The 26,274-nt window shown below is 41.3% G+C and overlaps 1 protein-coding gene across 2 annotated transcripts in view; it reads right to left on the bottom strand.

Moving 5' to 3' along the window:
• KITLG (KIT ligand) overlaps window positions 1-20,301 on the bottom strand; it is an 86,373-nt gene extending 66,072 nt beyond the window's left edge. The window contains exon 1 of one of the 2 annotated variants that reach the window (XM_003783370.1): window positions 20,096-20,301. In XM_003783370.1, coding sequence (XP_003783418.1) covers window positions 20,096-20,110 — 15 coding nt within the window. In that variant the 5' untranslated portion in view covers window positions 20,111-20,301. The remainder of the gene's footprint in view (window positions 1-20,095) is intronic. The other variant, XM_003783369.1, reaches the window with a different exon arrangement.
• Between the last annotated feature and the right edge of the window lie 5,973 nt (window positions 20,302-26,274).

Below are 26,274 nucleotides of genomic sequence, written 5' to 3'. Positions count from 1 at the left end.
GACATGCCTGGGACATGTTCCTCAGCTAGCAATACTCTTCACCTGCAGGTTCACTGACATGCCTGGGACATGTTCCTCAGCTAGCAATACTCTTCCCCTGCAGGTTCAGTGACATGCCTGGGACATGTTCCTCAGCTAGCAATACTCTTCCCCTGCAGGTTCACTGACATGCCTGGGACATGTTCCTTTGGTAACAACACACTTCACCTGTGGGTTCATTGCTTACAAAGGCAAGGAAGTTCGACACAGAAGAACATCATCAAAGTAAAGTGTATATGTAAATCCTGATTCTATCACTTACATATTTTAATCCCAAACAAATTATGTAATCTCCTTTATACTGTTTTCTTGTGGTGATAACGTATGTTAGCAGTTATGAAAAGATTAAGTAAGACAATGTTATCTAAAGCTCCAATAAGAGGTGCTGGAAGATATAGGTCATTACAGGACAGTTATTGCTATGATTTTTTATTTTATTCATTATAGAAAATAATTAACTATAGCTAGTTCAGTTAGCAACAGTTCATGATTAATGGTATAGTTATTTTATTCGTCTTTCCTAATGTTGAATTCTAAAAAGCCATACTAACAGTGAATGATATGATCCCACTTTTAGACAATTTATTAGTAGATACATCGTAATTGTAGCCAATTCCATTTATGCTCTGTCCCCCGGCCCCCAATAGATTAAAGATCAGTCCAGAAAGGGCATAGGAAGAGGTTGTGAAACTCCCCCTGGGCTTGAATTTGGATTAGCTTTCCCAAAGCAGGCAGGCTCATTTCCACCTGGTGTAAAAGAAAGGCCAGATTGTTTGGGCAATGGGTGAATGTTAACCTAAACCACAGAGTTTCAAAAGTCAACTTGTGCTTCAGTAATAAATCCAAGACAGCTTTAGAAAACAGTGTGTTTACTCCTGCACAGAGAGGCTGTCTCTATAAGGGGGGCTGGAAACATCACCTTTAAACTCAAACTGCCTGTACTATAACCTCTACTGTGACGCTGACTAGCTTTGTGGCCTTTGCCACAATTATTTAATTGTTCTAGACCTCAGTTTCCTTATCTGTAACATGAGCATAATAAAAAGAACTTACTTCACAGGCTAAAACACAGATACACACGTAAAGCACGTGGTGTAGGATCTGACAAATAGCACAGTCTTGTAAACGTTCACTTGGGTGGTATCGCTACAATCTTTTCAACTGCCTCTGGAACAAGAATTTCCAGTAACATTGTTTCCAAAATTGAAGGATGGCAGTTGAAGCCAAATCTGGATGCCATCCTTGATTCTGATCTGTCAATTCCTATATTTTCTACCTAAAAACATTGACTTGTCTCCATCTCATCTTGTGCCACTTCGGCTTCTGCCAGGCTGACTGGACACCTATGAGGCTGCTCTCCAGAGCCGCCTTTGCTCTCATGCTCACTACTCACAATAGTAGATTCTTCTGGGAATGCAAACCATCACCACCTGCTTAAAGCTCTCCATGCCTTTGCATCATGTTCACAGTAAAACTTGAAACACCTAATCCAGGCCAACAGGGTCCTCCAGAACATAAGCTCACCACCTCCACTGGGCTCATGTCTCCCCACCACGCTCTGGCCACACTGGCCTCTGGTATGTTCCTAAAATACCTGGAGTCTGTTCCTGCCTCCGGCCCTTTGCACTTGCAGCTGCATGCTTTCTCCTCTTGGGCTCCGCCAAGGATAAGCCCTTTTTGTCATTCAGGATTCAGTTCAGATATCACCTTCCTGAAGAAATCTTCCCAGATAATCTGTCTTAAGGAGCCTCCTATAGCAGATCGTATCAGTTTTATTTCCACTGCAGCACCCACCACTTTTTGTCCTGATGACCCAATTATTTATCCTCATCATCTGTTCCTCCCAGCAAGTTTAGACATGATGTAAGAATAAAGCCCATGTTATTCTTATGCACCACTCTTATCTCCAGCACCTAGATCTGGTCCTTACTCATAGTACAAGCTCCTCCAAATGTGCAGATTGCACGCATTGCTAACGGCCACTGAACTATGTACTCATAATAATACTCCTTTAATCAAATACATAAAGCCACGTGTATACACTGGGGGTAGAGATGAGAAGTCTCTCGGTTATGGACGATCCAATCCTCAGCAGATAGAGTCCATATTTACACAGTAGAACTGCAGGATCACCAACCAGCAGTTTTGCTTATCATCTGTTTCCTCACTTCAGCGTGAGCACTGTAAGGCGGGGAGGGTGCTGGTTCCTTTACTGTTTTGTCCAGAGGGGTTAAAGCAGTGCTGGGTAAGGCGAGGCCCTTGTAAATATATTTAGAATGAGTGAGTGAGTGAAGGGTAAACAGAGGGGTTTGGTCGCGACGGGGTATAAACCAATGTTATACTTTCCATTCTTGGGTTCAGTGCTGTTAGATCCTAGTGGTGATAACTACCTAAATGCTTCTCAGATTGAACTTTTAACCATTTTCTTGGTGCCTTTAATACTTCTCTAGGTGCAAGTGAATGGAAAATTGGGATATAAAACCAGGCGTAAGCCCCAAGAAGCGTGGGACAATGGAACTGTTTTACTCACTGCTGTGCCTCTGGCCTCCAGCATAGAAGGGCAGGCAACTGTCTCACCCTCCTTTTTTTTTTTTTTTTTTTTTAATTCACTGCCTCCACTCTGTTCTATCATCCCAAGTGCCCACTCATCATCTGTCTTTCCCAGGAGAATTATGCTTGAATAATGTGTTGATCATAGTAAACACTATGAAAACAATTTTAAGAAATGAACCACCATTGGAAAATGCCTCTCCTGATAGAAGTGAATGGCTGATCTGGCTGCAAACTCCTCAGAGCTCCCTTTCTGAAGAAACTAGGTGATAGAAATTGAAATTATTCTCCTTTACGGGGCAAAGAGAGAGAGGCACATTAAAAAAAAAAAAACTAAAAAAAAACTAAAGAAACTGCCAAACTCCAGTCTGGAATGTAGACACTGTTCTACCATAAGTTCAGTGTAAGTCTTTGAGACATAATTCTATACTTTACATTGAGAATTTAGTATAATACGAAACTGTACATTTCTATCTCCCCAGGAGCTGCAATCCATCAGATTTCTAAAGCAGCCATTCATAAAAGTCATTCATGGTGATTCTGCCCTGGAACCCCACACAGGGAATAGGATGTCACTTAAGGGGAAGACACATGCAGAGGTGATGACATAGATTAAGTTTTTAAATGCTCCTATCATCTCATCTCCAAGTACGGCTTGACTCTCATCTATCTGTCATCTTTACTAAAGCAGAAAAAGCAATGCTCATAGAACTGAATTCTTTTTTTCATGTTGGCTAGACCCATTACTGCTCTGATTAAAGAACAAAACTAGCTCCGTTTTCCTCAGCATCACCCTGGCATAATGTCGATGCCTCCTCTCTCTCTCATGTGACTCATTTGCAGGGAACAGAAAGACTTTTTGCCAGACTACCCCAGAGTGGAGTCCATAACAGCTCACCCCCTGCCCCAAAGTAGGCTGCATCACTGAATTTTCCAGCTCATAATCACAACTGGAGGCAAGCTCAGTTCTTCTTCCACTTCTTCACCATGAGGTCTGCGAGTTATGCTTAATGTGCTCTGAAACCACTACGGAGGAGGAGACTCCAAATTGGTGCCAGAAGCAAAGATGTTAAGACAAAAGTGAAGAGGACTTTTTACAATGTATCAGCATCAGAGTACTGGCATCACTCCTTCTATTATTATGATGATTGTTATTTTAAAAGATTCGGAGTTAAGAATCTTCTACGTAAATGTAAATTATTTTGTGTTCTGAGAGCCATCCTCAGAGTAGACCTGGGGAAATTATCTATGAAGCTTCCAAGGTTAAAAGAAAAGAAGAATATAGACAATATATTTCAAGGCCTCCAGAGGCGGGGCGGGGTGGGGGGGAGAGAAAAGAAAGGCACTTTCTTCTCAGGCAGGAGGGGCAGGAAAGAGGGTGGGTGGGTAACCCACTTCAAGATAATCCTTTGAGCTTCTTTTCAAAGCAGCTGCTTTGCTGAGGCATCAGGAGAGGATGGAGGAATAAAATAAACATGGAGGGGACTGTTTGGAAAGCAAAGAGATTCTCTCACCATCTGGGAGAGAATGGGGATCTATTTCCTCAGGAAATGAAGAGGGCCTCATGAGCAGACCTTCCAGCTAAATGAAATTAAAAAGATGTGCTTCAGCTGCTGTATGTTTGAAGTGCCAGATCCGCACCAACCCTTTCTACATACTCCTTCATTGCTCAATTTTTGTAGATCATCTCTTCTCATTCCTAGTCCTTTATGGAGCTTTTATTTGCAAACTGAAGCAAGAGGTAGACTTGGCTCTTTAAGCCACGTTAACGTTTCAGCTCTCCACGGAAAACCAAGAAGCTTATCCAATTGAAAAACAAAGAAAGTAAAAGTTGTCCATGCTATCGGGTTGCATAACTTAAAAACTTCAGAATTCTCAGGATTTACCGTCAAAAAGTATCCCAAAAATGAATTTTTGAAAGTCAGAGAATCTATATAAAGCTACTTAGAGTGTCATATTATATGCAGTATCTTATTGCCTTGGGTGGCTAAGAGGATGGCTTTTAGTCACATGTGAAATGTGAAAAAGTCACTTCTTGTTAATTCTTCTCCACTTTTCTTCCTCCACACTTAAGTAATCTCTGATCTTAGGTGCTCAAACACTGCTTTTGCTAAACTCCTTAACCATACACTTGTATCTGTTTTAAATACATAAATATAATTCAATGGGGCCATCTATACCTCCTCGTCTGTCTTTTACTATGTTCTAGGCCACAGTCTGGACCAGTGGTTCTCAACCTTCCTAATGCCGCAAGGTATTTTCTTTGTTAAAAAGGGGTCGCGACCCACAGGTTGAGAACCCCTAGTCTAGATGGAGATAATCCACATCGGTATCCAGAAACTACACAACATCCTGTGCTTCCTGCTCTGGCTACTGATCAACCAGCACAAACCCTGAACAGAAAATATTAAAGGAAGCGCCTCGAATATGTGTGAGTTGGGCGGGAAGAATCCTTTCCTATATTTATAACAGACTTCTGAGTCATTAGGTATCAAAATATAAACTATGTTTTCTGGGTAAGAGGAGATGGCAATGGCCCTCGCACCAGCAAGGGACAAGGGACAAGAAGTTCGGGTGTGATGAATGACAGTTGGAAGATGCTCAGAAACTTGTACAACTCTGTGAGCCCACGTTCCTCCTCTGTAACACGGGGGAACCACACTACCACTCTCATAGGTGGAGAGAATCAGGAGAGCTCAGGACCTGGTGCAGAGAATGAGCATCAAAAATCAACATTTTCTTCACCATCATCAACTCTGCCCTAAAATCCTCTATGGTTAACCCCTCTGTACATCTTTAATTAGCAAGAGCTGCTTGGGTCTTGCTATGCAACCTGTGGTGTCACTTCCTTATAGAATGGCAGGCAACTGTCTCACCCTCTGTTTTACTTTTTAAAATTCATTGTCTCCACTCTGTTCTATCACCTCAAGTGCCCACTCACCATTTGTCTCTCTAAGGAGATTATGTTTGAGTAATGCATTTATGTTTGCATGGAGCAGGGCTATATATCTAGCTATATGTGTCCCCAATTGACATCAGTGCACAATAGTAATGTTCTAAAGTCCCTCCTGCATTCCAAGTCACCTTCCTTGGTGCCAACCCTTGTGTCAACTGATGTCAGCAGACATAAAATCACTAAATGCCCAGATCCTGCTTAGAATGCTCACAGATAGATGTTTTCTCTCACAAATAACATCTGGCATGATTCATTTAACTCATAGTTCTATTCAGAAAATCATTATCAAGACTTTGACAATGTGCCACTAGCTACTGGTAACAATGTGGGGCAATTTAGCCAGATATATAAAAAGATAATTTCAATGTAATGGGATAAGTGGTATGTTTTTTTTTAAAAAGCTGCTGGAGCTCAGGGTGAGATCCTTAAATACATAGTAGGGAGTGGGGAACGGGGAAAAATGGGGAAACAAATGTCAGCGGGGTCTTCCTAGACAAGGAACCATCTGAACTAGACAAATAAGGGGCTTTGGGGGCCTCTGAGATGGGTATGTCACTGCACATAGTTAGGTGACACTGGGATGAAATTTGTCACTCAGGGAGTGGTGGAGATAAGCACCAAACCCCAGAGGACCTTGCGTCGTGTGCTGAGGGTTTGGACTTTGTCCTGCAGATATTGCAAAGTCAGTGGAAGATTTTAGCCAGAAAAATGACACGGTCAGACTTCTGTTAACAACTCTGTGTGCATTTGAGTGAAGCTTTAAAATGATGGACTCTACTGTTCACTTTGTTGCGGGATGAAATGCACATCCTCAGAAAGATGTCAATTCAGTTTCACAAACCTGAATTTAGGACATGGATGTCCTGTGTGATCAGAAAGTTCTTTTTCTCAACTTTGCTGCAAAGGCTAGGACACAAATCATCAAGGAAAGGTGAAAACGAAGCCCTTTTAAAAACTCACTCTCTTCCTAAGTAATTGACAAAATAACACATGTCAATATCTCTATGTCCTTCTCTTTGGCACTTTAAAAGAATGGACTTATACATTTTTATCTATTTATTTTTTTGTCTATGGGCTAAAAGATTTTCATATCTTTTTAGCATTGGTTCAAATTTTTGTGTTACATAGTGCTCTGAACTGAACCCCAAATTATTTCATATATTTCTAGTTTGGGTAAGTTAATCACTGAGGCATCCATAGTCCAAGGTTTGGTTAAGAAGTTTTAGAAACAAACTTTAGATGATAGAATGTTAGAAAACAAGAGCTGTCCTCTCTTTCACAAGTGCCTTAAGCAAGTCAGAACTCCATCCAAAGGAATATAACAGTTTAATGTTCTGTCAAAGAATAGAATGCTTGTTTACCTGAAGTAACGGACTGATAAAAGTAACTTACATCTGTCTGGATTGATACAAAACTTACTCGAAGATTAACCTGGACAATCAAATCCTTACTCAACACAGAATCACTGACAAGAAAATAAATCACTTTGCAACAAAGATATTTACACCCGATTGTTCACTGCAGCTCAATTCATAATTGCCAAGTCATAGAAGAAGATCAAGTGCCCATCGACCCATGAATGGATTAATAAATTATGGTATATGTATACCATGGAATACTATGCAGCTTTAAAAAAAGATGGAGACATTACCTCTTTTATGTTTACATGGATGGAGCTGGACCATATTCTTCTTAGTAAAGTATCTCAGGAATGGAAAAAAAATATATCCAATGTACTCAGTACTATTATGAAACCAATTTATAATCACTCACACTTTCATATGAAAGATAAATCACAACTATAGCCCAGGATGAAGGCGGGAAGAGGAGGGGGATGGGAGGGGGGTAGTTTGATAGAGGGTGAGTAAACAGTGGGACCACACCTATGGAGCATATTGCAAGGGTACAAGTCAAATCTATCAAATATAGAACATAAATGTCTTAACACATTGATTAAGTAAATGAAAGCTATGTTAATCAGTTGGATGTAAGCACTCCAACTTGTACAAAAACTCAACACATTGAACTCCACAAAGGCATGAATGTGTTCATGATCTACGTGTATGTGATTAATGAAAGGAAAAAAAGAAAAGAAAACTCTGAATTCATAATCGGAACAACCCCAAACTGCTGATTCCACCTTATTAAATTCCAACACACACACACAAAAATAAAAATAAGCTTTGAACGCAAAAATGTATTTTAATCGAAAGCAGCTAACATTTACCCACGGTTTCTTGTATCTGTTCTGGTCCTAGCCCTGCTCAGGCATTAGCTCATTTAGTCCTCACAACCAGCTTAGGAGTTAAACCTCATTTTACAAATGAGAAAATCAGAATGTAAGAGGAATTAAGTGCCTCAAAGGCACACAGCGTCTAGGAGGTGACTCCCGTTCTATGAGTCTCCAAAGCTATTAATGATGATACGCTATACAAAGACTAATTTGAGGCTCATCCTGGAAGGCAATAATAAATATGAAGTTTTCATGAATTTGGAAAGTTTAAATTCTTAGTCACTCAAGGCTTAGAATAACAATATAACCCTTGGCCTCTGAATAGGACAGTGTAGTCTGTAGAGCATGGCTCAATTAATTACTCCCTCTCTTGACTTTCTCAACAACTTGTGAGGTCGCCAAGATGTGTGTCAGAATCCTTAGTTACGAAGAGGGATGCAGATCCCCGTCCAAGCCCTTCATTAATCTCTGTTCACAGTTACACAATTCTATTTCCCACAATCTCTTCTAATCTTGCTTATTTCTTGATGACAATAGGTCTTAAATTATTCCAGCCATTTAAAAAAAAAAAGTAGTAGACACAGAGCAAACAGTCTAATGCAGGGTCCTCAAACTTTTTAAACAGGGGGCCAGATCACTGTCCCTCAGACCGTTGGAGGGCCGGACTGCAGGCCATGGGACAAGTCGGCTGCTAAGCAGCAAAAACAGTTGGCGGGCCGGATAAATGTCCTAGGCAGGCTGTATGTGGCCCACGGGCTGTAGTTTGAGCATGCCTGGTCTAATGCATACTGATATATTTGTTGGCCTAACTCATTCCCTAAAAATTACAGGTACCATTTATTGAGTATCACTTTGGGGTCTGACAACTTCCATATAATAGCCCATTTCACCCTTGTATTCCTCCAGCTATGTACTATTACCTTTAAAAACCCATTATACAGATGAGCATATTGAGGCCTAGAGAAACAGAGCAAATAACATGCCATGGCCATAATAAGAGTTATGATTTAAGCCTCTCATTCTATCTAACTCTGAAGTCCTTTGTCCAAACATAACTGAGTGCTTACCAGACTAGCAGGAAAACATGTTAAGTCTGAAAAGCATTCTTTATGATAGTATAATTCCCTGAGTGACAATCACAAACTAGGTATTCAAGGTATTATCTCCAGGTTCAAAAAGAAAGGAAGGAAAGGCATTAGGAGAGAAGGGAGAGAAAAAGAGTAAGGAAGGGAGAGAGAGAAGCTGCAAAGTATCATTCTTTCATTTTAGAGAAGGTTCAGAAAAGGTTAAGCAAAGTTAAATAAATTGCCTAAGATCCCATGGCAAGCAAGAGTCAAGAGCCAGAAGTAAATCCAGGTGCTCTCAACACGAAAGCTCTTCCCATTCTACCCTGACGAGTGGCTCTATTTCTATGGACGCTGGAAACAACTCCTCCACCCTTGTAGTGAAGAGGAGAGACTCACTCACTGACTCAAAACGGGAAGGACCCATGTTTTGTTCCCCCAATTCCAGGTATAACAAAGAGGTTAGGAATTTGGGCTGTGGCTTCAGATTGCCAGGCTGCTTGGTCACCCCACCAAGCCCTCTGTGACCTTGGGCACATGGTAGAAAGAAATAATTATTGTTGTAGTAAACTTCTTGCCACACATTTAACTTTTTAAAACGTTTTTGTTAAATCAAGGAATAAAACCAATTAAATTGCTTAGGACTAAAGTGAATTTGAGGCTTGGGTTCTCTGGACAAACTGCTTCAACTTTCCCTTTCATTCAGTCCAAGTGGGGACTTGGCAATTAAAGTCACTTTCTTTAAGAAGGGAGTCAACAGTACCCATAAGCGTTACCATTTGTTTGATGTTGATAACAAAAGTAAATGTTTATTTGGTACTTTGCATCAGGCACTGGACTAAGTGCTTTTTTTTTTTTATGAAATATTTCATCTAATCTTCATGACCACCTCTGAGAAATGTACTATTGCTCCCCTTATTTGGCAAATGGGGAAACTGAGGCTCAGAGGTTTTCGTGCTTAGCAAACCAAAGCAGAGCTTCGGCCTACAGAGTCTGTTCTGTTAACCTACCTCTGTTCTGGCTCCCTTGGCTGAATTCAGATGATGCCAGGACTTTCTAGCCAGCATTTTCATTTATACTAAACTGCTGTCGAGTAACTTACAAGGTGATAGTGCTGATAAGGATTCTCTGACAGTCATTTGTTTAAAAAAATCATAACATTAATCTAGAAATTATTATAATTTGTTTACTATTAATGCAGTTGTCTTCATAAAAAAACACCACAACATCAGACATAAACCTGAAGACATTATTATTAAATAGTTTTCTCATATGATCCCACACATTTAAAACTACTCCAAAAATAGTATGTAAATAAGGTCAAAGCAAACTGATAAAAGTAATCTCTGAAGTAGCTTTCTTTTTCCAAGAAGTTGTTTTGAAGCACAATTTTAAAATATTTAAGAAATCCGCCATCTGCCAACAAAGTACCACTTTATTTGAAAGACACCGAGGTTTTGGCAGTACCGTCATTCTCAATTTCATAAAGAAAGTGTAAGTTTTGCAGTTGACAATGGGCCTTCCCCACCACAGTCAGATGAGTCAGGCTGGGGTTTCCGTGACTGGGGCGGGAGAGGCTGGGGACCAAGCCCAGGCTCCCTGTCTCCTGGGAGCGCTGGATACACAGCCATTGACACTTCTGGCCAGTCCTGAGGAGGCGGCGGACAGAAGCAACCTGTCCCTCTGTCCCTCCACCAGCCCACTCAGCTCTACCTGCTCTCTGCCCTTCTGGGATAAGATTGAGACTCATCACCATCTCCGCACTCCAATTCCAAAACAAACCCCCAAAAAGCAGCTCAGGCTTTCCAAGTGGAATGTATATACATGTGTGTCTAAATATGGGCACATTATATTGTAGCGAATAAGAGGAATCTGCTCTTTAGAATTAAACACGGTTGGCGTCAAATTCAAGCTCTTCCACTTACTTGAACTCTTTTTATTTTAATCTTGGGCCAGTTTTCTTAATCTCTCCGAACTTTTTCTTTATTTGTTTAAAAAAGAAAAAGACGTCAATAATATTATCTACTTTGTGACCATTTTGCTAGAACCAAATGAGATACACCAGCGCAGTCTGCGGCCGGATGCCGCATCATTGGTGAGTCATCAACAGATATTAACTTCTTAACTGGTCCTATTATTTTCTTATTCAATAAACTGCTCTTTCACTTCTTCAGCAGCTTGTCCTTTGGCCTATTCTGCAGAACTGTTTCCTTTCACAGAACAGAGAGAAAGGTAAAGAAGATAAAATTGGGCAATTCTTTTTAAGTTTGCGAAGAGTGTTTGTGTTAAAGAAGACAGGACATGTGCAAATAAGGCAGGGAAGCTATCCGTCTCTGAGGATTATTAGTCTCTAGGATAGCTGTATCCGTGTAAGTGCTAAAACCAAAGGTAGGAATTGTTAACACGGAATTGACTTCTTTCAGCATATGGATTTGCTGTGACATTCCGTGATTTGCTATTCTAGCAGAGAAGGCAATGATTATCTGTTCCGTGAGAGTAATCTCTTTTAATCATCACGTCAGTACTACTTTTGTGTCCATTTTAAAGACTGGGAGAGTGAAGTTCAGAGAGAAAAGTTTACCGAGGGTCAGTAGGTGGCAGAGCCAATGCTACATTCCACCTATAACTCAGGGTGGGGGTTGCTCTGCTCCCCTGTGGTCTCTGGTCCTGCTTACTAAAGGATGTTGTTTCACGGTCATGGAATATTAACGCTGCAACCAAACCTATTTGTGTGTGGGACAGACCTAGAATAAGGGTTGACATGTTCCTCTTAATAAAAGAAAGAAAAGCTTGTAAAAAGAAATGTATCCGTAACTAATAACCTGAACCATTTCATGTATTAATAGACAGTAGAACCTCTATAAGTTGACCAGCCCAAGGACTATAACAAACCAGTCAACATACAGAAGTGGTCAAAATGAGGAACTAGGCCTACAGGACTGGTATGTACAGGTGGAGCATGTCTGGTCCATGAAAATTAGGTCACCTAAAGGAGGTGGTCAGTGTGGGGAAGTGGTCAACCATGGAGGTTCTGCCCTATCTACTGAGCAGCTAGTAGAAGCCGCTCTGTAAGGTGACTGCAATCCAATGAAATTTTTGTTGTCCAAAGTCTATTACCAGCAGCTGTTTTTAACAACTAAATGGCATTTCTTCTTAATCCAATGCTCTTGTAAACAGACTGTGTATCTTTGAGGTACACTAATGCACAATAAACCACACTGATGCAGGCGCTGGTGCCAGCTGAATCTCTTTGGGTGATAATTTTGGCAATAAATACCCAGAAATTGCAGGGGAAATACTTTATCTTAGTTTCCTCATCTGTGAAATGGGATTTTTTAAAAAAGCAGGACCTCTCTCCCAGAGGAAGAGTTCCATAAATTAATTAATCGTGAAACCGTTTTCTAATAAGTGCCATTTGGCATGATATATGCTCAGGAGGGGTTTAATGTCATGACAGTGGTAGAAACTATTCCAAATAGCTACATATTTAAATGCCAAACACTTGACACATTATGACAGTAAATTTTATTACAAGTTGAATCATGTCTGTGTGACATTTATACAGATGTGCAAACAATAGATGGTCAACTCAGTCTTGGACTTAAAAGTCTGATTGTTTAAAAGTAAAAACAAAAGTTAATACCTAGATGCAAAGATGTTCAAAGTGGTCCTCATATTGAGCATTAAAGAGATTATTATTAGAAACTACTTATAATTTCAAATTAAAATTCTGTGCAGTAAAATATACACATATGTGAAATAAGTGAAGCCAGCTTCATAAAGGTCTAAAAATAACTTTAAAAAAAAGACAAATTTTCAGATGGACAAGAAAAAAAAGAATACTGTTGTTAAAACACAGAGTACTATGGATTCATTACATTATAACAAACACATAGAAAGTTTTTAAAACACTTTCTTGGGCAGGTGTTAAGAAGAATAAAAAGTGTATATGTAACTTGTTATAAGAACACAAGGGGAGAATTATATAAACTCTATTTTGTAGTTCTGTGTTTTTCTACACAGAATTAATTTCATGCAGATATTTAAACATGATGCTAATAACTCCTCTTCGTTTTTCATGAATGTTGACTAATCCTTTTCTTATCCATGCTTTTTAATTTTTTTTTATTTTAATTCTCATTTTGGACTACCTGGAAGCAGAAACACCAGCCCTGTGATATTTGAACTGTCTAACAAATAGCAGAATGACATGTATATAAGGATTAGTCCTCTGCCTAACAGAACGCATCAGAGATCTCTGGGTAAGGTCCACTAAATACAGCATTTATCTAAATCTCCAGAGATTCAAACTAGAGCAATCACAGAGGTTATAGTTGTTCATAAAAAAGGAAAACCTTAATGGCTTTACTATCTCAGAAGCATTAAATTGTAGGTTTGTACAGAACCATAAATATTGATGGATGATTGCTGAGGCGTGTTTTGCAATCCGTGGGTTCTGAGATCACGTCAGAATCTCTTTTATGTGAAACATCCCTACCCTCCCTTCCCCCCACCTCTCCACCTAAAGTTTTGCAGTGAATATAAATTTTAATAGCCATCACATCCATATAGGCAACAATTCCCAGGAAGGGAACAAGGCCTTTATAACAAAGCACACTTTCTCTGTGACACTCTTCTTGGAAGCCAAGAAGCCTCCATGAGTTTTCACAAGACAACTGTGTGGGAGGCCACCGAGAGAAGGACCCCAGGTAAATAGTGGAAAATTCAGCACAATAGGGCCCCCCGATAGACAATCACTATTCATGTGTAATTGTTACTACGACTCAGACACATTTAGAGGAAACAGGCCAATAAGGAGATGGGATTGAGGCCTGGAGTGCAGGAAAGACACTAACAAGGAAAAGTCTTTTGCTTCAGGAATTTTACTTCAAGGTTTGAAAAAGAGGCAAAAGGTCTAAGCACCCACACAGGGCTTTGGTTCAAAAGAAGATGAACTTCTAATCTTGAAAAGGCAACACAGTGTGTGTATACAAGACAAACCCAACGCCCCGCTCCAGGCTGTGCTCTTTTCCTCTTGGGTTTGCACAGGGACACAGTTACGCAGTGGGGATGCCCTTTCTGCAAAGGCGAACTGAGGCTTGCTCTTTCCAGAAAGCACTGCCAGTGGGTTTGGTGTCATCTTTTCAAGCCCTTTTGCTTGGTCATCCTGGAGAGCAAAGGCATTCTTTGTGGGGCAACCAGCAGATTTGGGGGCTGCTGTCCAATTACCCAGAACACAGAAAAGACTATCTAGCTGCCCCCCCCACTCCCAGTTTGACCATGTTCTAGTTAGCAGTGTGCAAGAGCCCCAAGGCAACAGCTACACATCCAAATGATAGTTATTGGCTACTATGTGCAATGATAGTTATTGCTACTATTTTTTTTTATTTGCCTAGAGTATTGGCTCAATTCTGAACTTTGTTTTAGAGGGTAGCTCAATAGACTCTGCCAGCACTTAGAGAAGGAGAGCATTTGACCACTTCTGCTCTCTGAGGAATCTACGGTCTCTTGTTTGGGGGAGGGTCCAGGTGATCTTTGAATATTCCCAAGTCAGTATGAAGAAAAGGACTTCCATGGCTTCTGACTTCCAAGAAAAAGTGGCTACTGGTTACTGGCTTTGCCCCAGCTCTCAGCAAAGGACAGGGGGGAGCAAAAGTTGTCCCTGGGGTGGTACTGGACCCTAGCAAAAGCCAGGGCAAGGAGTAACCTTGCAGAGTGTCACTGAGTGAACTTTGCCTGAGGCTCCCTCCTCCTTCCACCTGTGTCTCTGCCTGCAGCCTCTCATCTCCACTCTCTTCTCAGAATTTACTGCTGGGGGACACAATTCAGAGATACTAAGAGTTAGTGACTCTCCCAAGGTCACACACCTTGCGGCAGAGAGAAGGGCAGGACCTTTGCCTCTGATTCCCTACCAGTGCTCTCTCTATGGTATTCTCAAAACCTCCTTGGTTTGTTCTCTCTATTCCAACTCCACGCGCACAGATACTGGAGACTATAGGTGCTGGGAAGGGAGGCAAATAAAGGGCGGCATTAGGTTTTGTAAGTTCATCTCCTCTGGTTATCTGACTTTGCCTTGGAGTTCCTCCCCATTGACAGAACTTAAAAATTTATAAGAGAGAAAGTAAACATCTTCTTGAACTGCAGATTTTGCTAAAATAGAAAGATGTAAATACCATTCTGATTATAGAGAAATATCAAGTAGCAGGTGAAATGGCTAAAAGTAGAACATGTCTAAATTTAAATCTCCTTCATTTCCCCCCATTGGTTCATTCCTAATCATACAGCAGTGATTATAATTTATATTCACATGGAGGCAATGGTTACACAAATCTTAGAGCTAAGGGAAGCTTAAATGCCATCTGGTTCAAACCTCTATTCTCCTAGTATCTTAGAAATAGAGAATTTGAAAACCAGAAGGCACTCAGAAATCACCTAGTAGTACTTTCTCATTTTACAATTAAGCCAACTCTGATTCAAAGAAGTTCAAATAACATCCCAAAGTCATATACTCAATAGCCAGGTTTATAAAAGAACCCAGTCTCCTAATATATAAACCATTGTGCTGGCCTAGAAAAATAGTATCGTGTAGACAAAGGACAAAGAGAGTTATATAAAGAATAGTTTTCCTTTAGATGAAACATATTGTGATTTTTTAAAAAAGAAAAATCATCCCCCCCACGCATTTTATTTTTTCCTAGAGACAAAGAAATTGGTAGAGATGGGATAATGACAATTCTCCCAAACTCCCAGCCTCTGTAAGCAGTTTTCAGTATGCCCATAATAAAGTGAAAAGGCAAACACATCTTGCTGCATCTATAAATCACTAAGACTACCGTCAATGGTTTCTACGAAACCAAGTCTATACAAAACAACTCTGAAAGCAGCATATATTATAAAAGTACCTTGGTGTTCCCTCAATTTGTTTTATAAATGGTTCTGACTACACACGGGACTAAGCCCAAGAACAGAGTCTCCCGCAGCTGCTCATGATTCATGTACAGAAAAGAAAGATAAAAGATCACTCCTCAGAGATTTATATTCAAATGCTTTATTCTAATATACGAAAAGGAACGTTAAGATATTCCAGAAAAGAGTGAAAAGTACCAAACTTACATAATGAAAAAGAATGTCACTGCATGTTGCCAGGTGAAGACAAAAAAGACATCCCGCAGACGTAATGCAGGGGCTCACCCGCAGAGCAAGTGCAAGGTCACCAGGATAGAAAGCTGACCAGGACTCTCCAGCCCAAAAGAAAATAAAATAAGCCCTGAGCATTACACAGTGCAATCTTCCAAAGCCAAAATGGAAAACTATGAAACGGAATCAGACCCAGTGATAATCATTCCCTTTTTCTGATTCCACCTTCTATTCTAATTCTCTCATTCATTTTTACTTTCAAAGAAAAACCTTAAAGAACTTGGTATCTCTTCTGCCCACCTATCACCTCTGTTTTTACACATTCCTGGTTTGATGTGTGTTAATTACAGTCTATAAAGAGAGACCAGCCTGTAATGGGAGTCACTGAATCACTGGTCTAGATTTAGGAAAGCCTGGTCTCTGGGCTTTCCTCATTAAGCTGCAAGAGCCAGTTTGACTCTGGCTTATAAACATTAGCCAGCAGGCATTCTCGTCTTAGAAATAGTAAATTAGGACTGTAACTACGGGAAACCACTGTGCAGAAATAAGGGCATATATAAAATCTCATTTAGTCCTCACAATCACCACCTGAGAAAAATCTTCATAACTGATTTATAATCATCATACAGGTTACAAACTGGAAATTCCAAAAAAGTTTAACCATTTGTCTAAAGTCATTTGTCCCACAAGGGGTAAAACAGGAATCAGAATGTAAATCTTTGGAGGAGAGCGCCTAGAATCCTCCCCCACCCATATTTTAGGTGTTCCTCAGGCATTAAAAAGCAAAGAGCACAGGCAGCGAGATTCACCAATTTGTGCAAGAAACCTCCAATAGGATTTTTTTGTGTGTGATTTATGATGGTAGAAAAATTTCAATCACCTATTATTAAAATACAAGTATTACTCACAATTTTCTATCTTCGAATCAGCAGCTATATATAAATAAAATTAAGCAATTTTAATTGGTTTGGCCCAGACTTCAGATTTCCATATGGTTACTTTCCTTGTTTTATGTTAAATGTAATCGACTTAACACTTGGGTTTTAAAGTCTTGGCAGAATGTATCAATTAAAAGCTCCATAAATTAGAATTACTCAAAGCACACATTCCAAACTGAGTGATCTTAAAAACAAGATTAAAAAATGCTCTTTTCAGAAATATGTTAATTTTTTTCTATAAAGTAAACTTGCATTGTCACCCACAGGACAAACTTCATACAGACAAAAAAAAAAAAAAACAAACGGATATTTTCATTGGTGTAGCAAAAACTAACATTCTGTGTGCTTCCTCTCTGAGAGTTGGTGTGCCTGCAATGGCCTTTTCTGCCTCGTGTGTAAGATGAATCTTTCCAACTCAGTATTTCTGAAACTGACAGCAGTCCTGCAACTCTCACAAACCAGCCCCAAACTAAAATGTAAGTGTAACATGGATAAACATGACACCTGGCCCTTTAAGTTATTGACACTTTCAGCCAAATCTTAAATCAGCATTGCAAAATCACACTCCAATTGTTATTTAATATAATCAAACAGGAATCGAAAAAGTGTAAATTCATTCCTGTAGACTTGTGATTAAATTTATTATTACAATTGCTCCTCAAGACTATCGCCTGTGTCATTTTCCAAATACTGAAGTTTGTCCCTTGTGCTAAATAAATGAAAGAATCATTCATCAAGCCTCAAGTAGATGTTGACGGAATTTTCACACTTATTGAACTTGACTGACAGGCCAGCATGCCTGATGTCTCTGTGATTCTTGGAGAGCTATGTAATTCATATTAAAGTCCTTTTTAAAAATATTATTAAATTCTCTCTTTATATACTGGGTATTGGCAGAGTACAGAACCAGCTGCCTTATAATAGAACTCTGGTTTTGAGGCCATTTATAAACAATTATTTAAACTACTGAATATTAAGATATTCCTCCTTCACAAGGATAACAAAAGATTCAGAACACAACTAGGCATTACTTCTTAATGCCCAGTTTACTCAGTGCTACTCTCCCTCCATGGAGTGGTGCATAAAAATTTTCCTGTAACTTCTGGATTAGAAAATTTGACAATATGAAAAAGGATCTAATACCCTCCTCCATTTCAGCAGATTATGTGATCGACTCTGCGCTATTTCCAGTGTCCCATTTTGCACTGACAGGAATGTGGAATTGTTAGAAGTATCCTTAAGGGGGAACCTTGAAGGTCAGTAGATCCCAGGGAATGAATGCCTTCATTCAACAAAGGCACTGCCCTTCCTTGCCTGCAAGCCCTCTAACATCAAGCAAGTTCCCCCAAAGGGCCTGCACTTTAACTTGGTCCCAAACAGGTCACATTTCTAAAATACTTAGCTGTCTCAAATGTCTCTGGTCGGCGGCACTGAGTCACCAATGCCTCAGCCACAATGTTCCAGGCTAGATTGACCTCTTTCTAGTTTTCAATGGAATTATTCCATGTAATCCGATTTACACAGCCATTTAATCAAAGCGAGAAAGGCGATTACAGAGCTCACATTTGTTTTGTAAAGCAAGGGTGCAAGGATCATCAATCCTACCGATTCTCAAAGTGACTTGATAGTACACCCCCCCACCCCCACACATCCCTGCTTTGGAGTGTTGGACATTAACCTGATCTGTCTTCTGTGTTCTTGTTTAAATAGAAAGGTTAGGTTCTTTTCCTGAACTAGAAGGTAGAGATTCTTCCACCCAGATCTCACCGCTACCATTCCTGGGAGCAGATAAAAAAGGAAGGCTTCTTATCCCGGTGCAATCTTCTTTAAAGCAGAAAGCTTGCACTAATCACCCTACGACAATAAAAAACTGTCTTTTGTTGCAGAATCTACCATCTGCATTTCAACAGCACACTGTGGTGAGCCCAGGTGTGGTGCTCAGAGCTTCAGCTGAGAACTAACCTGCTTGCAAGCAAGGGCACTGCACTCTTAGAGAGCTCTGGGAACTACACAACCCTTGTAGCCAGGCAGGGTCCCTTCCCCCTGCCTTTTTCCACAGAGGTGTGACGAGCTGGAATATTTTCTTCCTCGTTTGCACACATTCAGGACTAGATCTTTATCTAAACTATAATACTAAGCAGGTCATTTAATAAAGCATTTCCGTCACATTGATGTCTTTTTATTCCTTTTCTCCCACCCCTTCATTTCAGGAATTGCAATCTCCGAGAGCGCCTCTGGGGGGTGAAAGGGCAGCCTTACTCAACGTGAGGCAGCTAACACAGAATACTTCCTAAGGGGAGAGGTGACAAGAGCTAAGAACCGTCAGTGGTGGGGGGCAAAAAGCTGTGGGTGGGGCCACCGTGGTTGCCCTTGCCAAACGACGAACCAGATCTTTGTTTCAAGGGGGGGAAATTCTAATTGTGCCCTTGGGCGGTGCACAATTTAGCAGCACCAGGAATTATCTCAATAACTATCATTAGAGGTGCCTATTTTTCCCCCCAAAAAGCGTTTTTTATAGTAGAAGACGGAGCATGCACTGTGCGTGCCCAGTGGAGGTCTCCAGAGTTCCCGGGATGGCCCGCCCAGAGCCCCAAACTAGGCAGACGCTGTGGGGAGCCAAGTTTCCCTGCGGCCGGGCGTGCTCCCCACCCGGCTGGGAGCTGCAGCTTCGGAGCTCCGGTTGGCTTCGCTCCTGCGGCTGCACCAGCGTCCGCTCCGCGCCCAGCGCCCACCTCGGGGCTGCACAAATAAATCTGAGCGCCAGAGTGAGCGAGGGTGGCGCGTGGGGAGCTGTTTCATAACGTCCCGACTGCACGGGAAAACGTCTCCCCTGCAAAGACATGCCTTTCCGGGATAACTTAAACTCCCCAGCCAAAGAGTCAATCTTTCCATCAGACTGGAAATGCGGTTTTTGACTGACAGCTCCAAACTTAACTGCTGCGCCTGCAAACTTGACACGGGCTCCCTCGCCTCACTCCCACTCCTCCTCTCCCCGGCTCACCCGGCCGCACGGCTCCCGCTAGCACTCGACGCCGCCTCCCCCGCACCCTCTTGGCTCCCCGGGCGGGCACAGCCCCGAACGCCCCGGCTGCCGGTCCCGGGACGCGCCGGCCTCCCCAGGGCTCCAGGCGCGATTTTCTTGGAGAGCCTGCAAGCTCCCCAAGCGCGTCCTACTCACTTGTGTCTTCTTCATAAGGAAAGGCAGCGCTGCGATCCAGCCCAGGCAGCGGTGTGGCGACTCCGTTTAGCTGTTCTGGAGCTCCAGCATATTGCACGAGCAGCGGCGGCAGATAGTCCATGCATTGGGTAGCCCGTGCGCAGCGCTCTCTCCACAGTCGGCGCTCTCCGCGGCGCTCCCGGTCCCGGCGCGAGGCGGCGAGTGAAGCCCCGGCAGCCGCGCCGCCAGCGCTTTTATACAGCTCCCGCCCGCCTGCTCCGGACACGCCTCCTTCCCTTCCGGAGCCCGTGGTAGGCGAGATGCGGGAAGGCGCGCGGGGGGGACACTCGGAAGGGCTGCAGGAGCTCGGCTAATGCCCCACAAGTTGGATCGATTAGACCCAGCGCTTCCTCTCGCTCGGGATCCCGGGGCGCGCACCGGCGGGAGGCCCGGAAGGCGCGGGGACCCCGGGGGCGAAGCTTAGCAACCTGCAGTGGCTGCTCAGGCAGCTCGCAGGGCGCAGCGAGTCCTCCGGACCCGGCCAGCGCTCACCTGGCGCCGTCCGGGGACAGACAAAATACCTCGCGCGCTGCAGAGGGTCCGGAGCTGCCTCTTTGATGCGGATTCGCTGCCCAGGAGTAGCGTTCTTGGTTCTGAGCTAAGAATTCACCTTGCCCCTCCCTAGGGAGACAAAGTTTAATTATGATCTGTAGTTAGGCCATTGTCTTACCCTCTCTCTTTTTAAAAAATATATTTTAGTGAATAAATATTTAATAATTAAAAGAAATATTGACTCAAGGCCAAATATTGGTAAGGGAGGTGCTATTTTGAGAATGGCCTACTGCTATCTTTAGAAATGGGCATTGAAAAAGAAGCCATAGTTTATTAAGCTTGCAGGTCACCACACAGTAAGGGATGTGAAAACAGTACTTTTTGTTAGAGAAATTCTTGCAATAAGAAAGATAATGGACCAATAACAGCGAAAACCATTAGGTGATGCACTTATGTAGGTACCAGATGCCATACTAAGAACTTCACACAGATTATCTGGTAAAATCCTGTCCCCAAAACCTATTGTATAGATGCTATTTTTATTTCCTTTTTTGTGGATGATGAAACACAGGCTTAGAGAGCTTTATTTTCCCAGATAACCACAGCTAGTAAATGGCAGAGCACTGATTTAAATCTGTGGCCTTCAAAAAAATACTTAAAACAAACACTTATTGATTCTGCCAAATGCTCCTTTATTTTTTCTTATAATTGGAGAACATTAGAAGCATTTTGTTCATTTCTTACAAGAAAATGGTAACTTGTCACTGACATCAGTAATCATTGGGTGCAAGAATAATGTGTGACTAACTAATTAGGAATTAGTTATTTTAATAAGAGAGGAGGATTCCAAATTTGCCTTGAGTAGTTCAAGTGCCTTTGTTAAATATGAATATGCAGAATATAAAGCCAAGAGAGAAGATAAACTTTATTTGTTTTGTTTTCTGTGCTGCTGTAGTAAATTAACACGAACGTGGTGGCTTAAAATAACACAAAATTTATCTTAGAGGTCAAAATTCCAAAATGGCTGCTACTGGGCCTATTTCAAGGTGTTGGCCAAGCTGCATTCATTTCTGGAGGCTCCAGGGGAGAGAGAATCCTTGCCTTCCAGCTTCAGGAGGTTGTCCTCATTCCTCGGATCATAGCCCCCTTCATCTTCAAAGCCAGTAATAGTGTGTTAAGTCCTCACATCAAACCACACTCATCTTTCCAGCCTCCTTTTGTACTTCTAAGACCTTTGTGATTTCACTGGGTCCGCCCAGGTAATCCCAGATAATCTCCCTATGTTAAGATTAGTTGATTAGCAAACATAATCCTCTTTGCCATTTCACTGCCCTGAAACATAACATATTCACAGTCTGCAGGGTTTACAACATGAATATCTTTGGGAGAGGGGAGCTATTATTCTGTTACTACACTTCCTGGGATGCAAGTTTGGAGAGGACAAGAGTGGAAGTGTGGAATCACTGTGTCATTATACATCCTTCCTCAAGTGCTTCATTCCAAGTAGCTCTGGAGTTCCCCAGCTAGAAGAAAATCTCCACCTCCATAATTAAAAAAAATTTAAGAAAAGGACCACAGGAAAAGGTAAAAAAATTTAAGAAAAGGACCACAGAAAAAGGTAAAAATTTAAGAAAAGGACCACAGGAAAAGGTAAAAGTATAATTGCTTTTACATTCAATCACAAAGTTGCTGTAGACCACTTTAAACAGAAGTAGAAAGAAGGCTGGAAACAGCAGCAAATATGACGGTATTGGGAAATCATTTGACTGATGACCCCTTCCAGGTAATCCTAATCTTAATATAACCCAAACTTAGGTATAATTTTGCATTGCTTAGATCTTCCAGATATCTGCATGTATATTGTGTACAAAGGGCTACGTTTCTAAAACTTACCATTATGCTCTAATGTGGCAGTTCTCAACCTGTGGGTCGTGACCCACAGGAACTGTATGAAAGGGCTGTGGCATTAGGATTGTTGTGAACCACTGCTAACGGAAAGGGAAATTATTTTAAGGAAGGTTGGCTGCATTTCAGATTCTCCAAGACCTTGCCTCAAATCAAGAGTTTAAACAGTGCACCATCCATGAGCATAAAAGTTCCCAATATTATTTTAGGTGGTACACAGATGAACATTTTTGCTTATTTTGTCAAGTGGACATATATTACAACGTATATTTTTAAAATGTGTATATATGTAGCACATCAAATATGATTCCAACTTGACATTTGTTTAAAACTTTTTATATATTGGCTTAGTACCCATAGCACAGTGATTACAGCACCAGCCACATGCACCGAGGTTGGTGGCTCCAACCCGGCCCAGGCCAGCTAAACAACAATGACAACTGCAACAAAAATATAGGTGGGCCTTGTGGCAGGCACCTGTAGTTCCAGCTACTTAGGAGGCTGAGACAAGAAAATCACTTAAGCCTAAGACTTTGAGGTTGCTGTGAGCTGGGACACCTCAGCACTCTACTGAGGGCAACGTACATAGTAAGGCTGTCTCAAAAAAAAAAAATTATATATATGAATTGCTTTTATTCAGAATTAGTATAAACATATGAAATATCAACTTGGATTTGGATACATTTTTTCTTTTTTTAAATAATGTTTTTGAAGTCAAATATTTTATTTTTACCCTCAATCTTATTAAGGTACATTTGATGTATATTTACTATATACAATGTGGTGCTTTGATATATGTATACACTGTGAAATTTTTATCATTTTTGAGGGTAAGATCATTTAAGATCTACTCTTGGTAATTTTCAAATATCTTTTTCCCTTGGTATATGCAGGGAACAGTTCCAGGACCTTCCACATATACCAAAATCAACGCATACTCAAGTCTTACCGGCAACCTTGCAGAACCTACAATTATAAAAATTGGGGTCTGTCTATATGTGAGTTTCATATCTCACATTTGGTTGAAAAAAATTTGTTTGTAAATGAACCTGCACAGTTCAAATCCATGTTGTTCAAGGGGCAACTGTATACAGTACATTATTAACTGTAGTTACCATACTATAAAACACATGTCCAGAATTTATTCTTCCTAAATGAAACCTTGTATCCTTTAGCCAACATGTCCCCAAATACTCTCCTAACTATTTTTTAGGGTCAACTTAAATTTACTTTAATGTATAACCTTAAGTAAGTAATGACTAGTACTCAGGGAAGGTGGATATGACAGAAATCATCAAGATGGTATGAGAACTACTGAAGCCTGGGAAACAGTGATCTAACCATACCAGTTTTATGAAACCAATAGGAAGGAATGGCTTGGTAAGTTGGACAAGGTTTAAAGAAACTAGGCCAAGAACCTATCAGAAATTCAGCTCCATTTCTTTTCATTCAACTTGGCTATATATGCTATATTCATCTCCTAAAATGCATGCTCACCCTCTTCGCTCCCTGCTTTCTTCCTTTCCTTATTTTATTTTATTTTATTTTTTTCAGTTTTGAACCCACCACCTTCAGCATATGGAGCCATCGCCTTACTTCTTTGAGCCACAGGCGCTTCCCCCTTTCCTTATTTTCTTTCTGAATTCTCTTTCTGTTTTTCTTTTTGAGATAGTCTCCCTCTGTTACGCCAGGTAGAGTGCTCACAGCAACCTCAAAGTCTTGCACTCAAGCGATCCTCTTGCCTCCGCCTCCTGAGTAGCTGGGATTACAGGCATCTGCCACCACACACAGCTAGGATTTTTTTCTTTCTTTTCCTATTTTTAGCAGAGACAGGGTCTGGCTCTTGCTGGGGCTGATCTGGAACTCTCGCGCTCATGTGATCCACCTGCCTCAGCCTCCCAGAGTGCTGGGATTCCAGGTGTGAGCCATCCTGCCTGGCCTCTCTCAGCTCTTCGTGTCACCCTCCTGACTTCACCATTCTATGCCTCTAGCTACATTAATATCATCACTGACTTTCTCACCCACAACTGTATCTTTTCTTGCCCTCATACTGCTGCACTACAGTTTAGTTGTGTAATACTGTTACTTGAAATTAAGTGCAAAGAATATGAAAGCAGCTATTCAAGAGATTAGAAAGGGCTAGTATGCAAACCAAAGATTTTAGGTAAGCTTATCAGGAGGTCAGAGGTGGGTCAGAAAGACAGAGAGATCTCTCCTGAAGGCTTGCTTTTGAAAGGAGACACAGGCCAGGTTTCAGTGCCTTAGCAGAAAAAAAAAAAAAAACCTAGGGAGCTACTTAAAAGTGAGCTTGAGACAGGGCTGTGTTCCAGGAGGCATTGGGGATGTTTTCTCATGGGAAGTTGGTTCCTTCTATACAGTTCAGGGAGTTCAGCATTTAACACACTGAGTTGACTGAGTTGAAAGTTATCCCATTATTAGTCTTTACTTGCATGTATTCAATGATAGTTGGTCCATCCTACTATTTTTGATTAACCTAATTTTGGAAAGCTTTCAGGGGAGGAGGACTTCATCATATTTTTTTAGAGACAGAGTCTCACTTTATCACCCTCTGTAGAGTACTGTAATGTCATAGCTCATAGCAACTTCCAACTCCTGGGCTTTTGTGATTCCCTTTCTTCAGCCTCCTGAGTAGCTGGGACTGGGCACCTGCCAGAATGCCTGGCTATTTTTTTTGTTGCAGTTTGGCTGGGGCCAGGTTCGATGAACCCTCCACCCTCGGTATATGGGGCCAGCACCCTACCCACTGAACTATAGGCACTGCCTAACTTCATCATTTTTGTTGTTAAGCATCAGGTCTAATTTAGCAAATAAATCTTGTAAGTCTTGTCTTGTGCACGTGAAGCATCTCTTCTTCATTCACCACTTTGTGGCTATCCTCTTGAGACACACATGTTGTTTTGAGTATTCTTCAAACTAAAATTGATATTATCTGACCAAGCCAGACCAGGGATGTCATCCAAATTTGTCTTTGGGTGATGGAGGGAGGGGAACAAGAGTGACGAGAATCACTCTTTGACATATAACTTCCTCTGCTAAAAATTCTCTGGGGGCTTGCTATTACTCTTAGGAGAAAGAAGTAGGCACTTTAGCAAAACCTCGTGACGTCCAGAATCTGCCTCCTTCCCTTTTCTCCAAAGTCAATTCATAGCATGTTCCCCTTCCTCCAGAGGCAGCCATCTTCTTTCTCTTCCTCATAATCCTCTCCCATCTCAGAGCATTTGAATTCTGCCTCTGACTGGACCTCTCTGATCTCTTTGACTTGGTCAACTCTCGTCTTAATATAAACTCCAACATGAATTCCCTCTCTTTTACAAAACAGCTGCAGTTTCATATTTGCTTCTTTGATTATTTAGTTAAAGTCATCAACAATGATTGTCCTTGCTCATTAGTTTATCTATACTGTCTGGTACAGTGAGTAGAACATAGCAAATCTCTTAAATAGTGGCCTAATTAGTTTACTGACGCCAGAAATGAGCCAGGAATTGGGCTCAGCCCTTCTTTTACAGTATGCCACTAACTTCCCACTAGCATCCCACTTTCACTTGGAGAATTCTTACTATTCTGTATCTTTCAAGAAGGACAGAAGGACTTGTCCTTCATAAGACCCTGTTCTCCAGCCTCCTTCCACCTCCCACTATAAGGGCTGGGCTTAAAACCCTGACCCTTCCAATTCCATGATTGGTTGAAGGATAGGTACATCACATGAAGTAACCCAATAAGAA

Source organism: Otolemur garnettii, unplaced genomic scaffold (genome assembly GCF_000181295.1).
Source record: "Otolemur garnettii isolate 467f Iridium unplaced genomic scaffold, OtoGar3 scaffold00007, whole genome shotgun sequence".
Lineage (NCBI taxonomy): Eukaryota > Metazoa > Chordata > Mammalia > Primates > Galagidae > Otolemur > Otolemur garnettii.
This window is presented reverse-complemented; position numbering and strand designations above follow the sequence as displayed.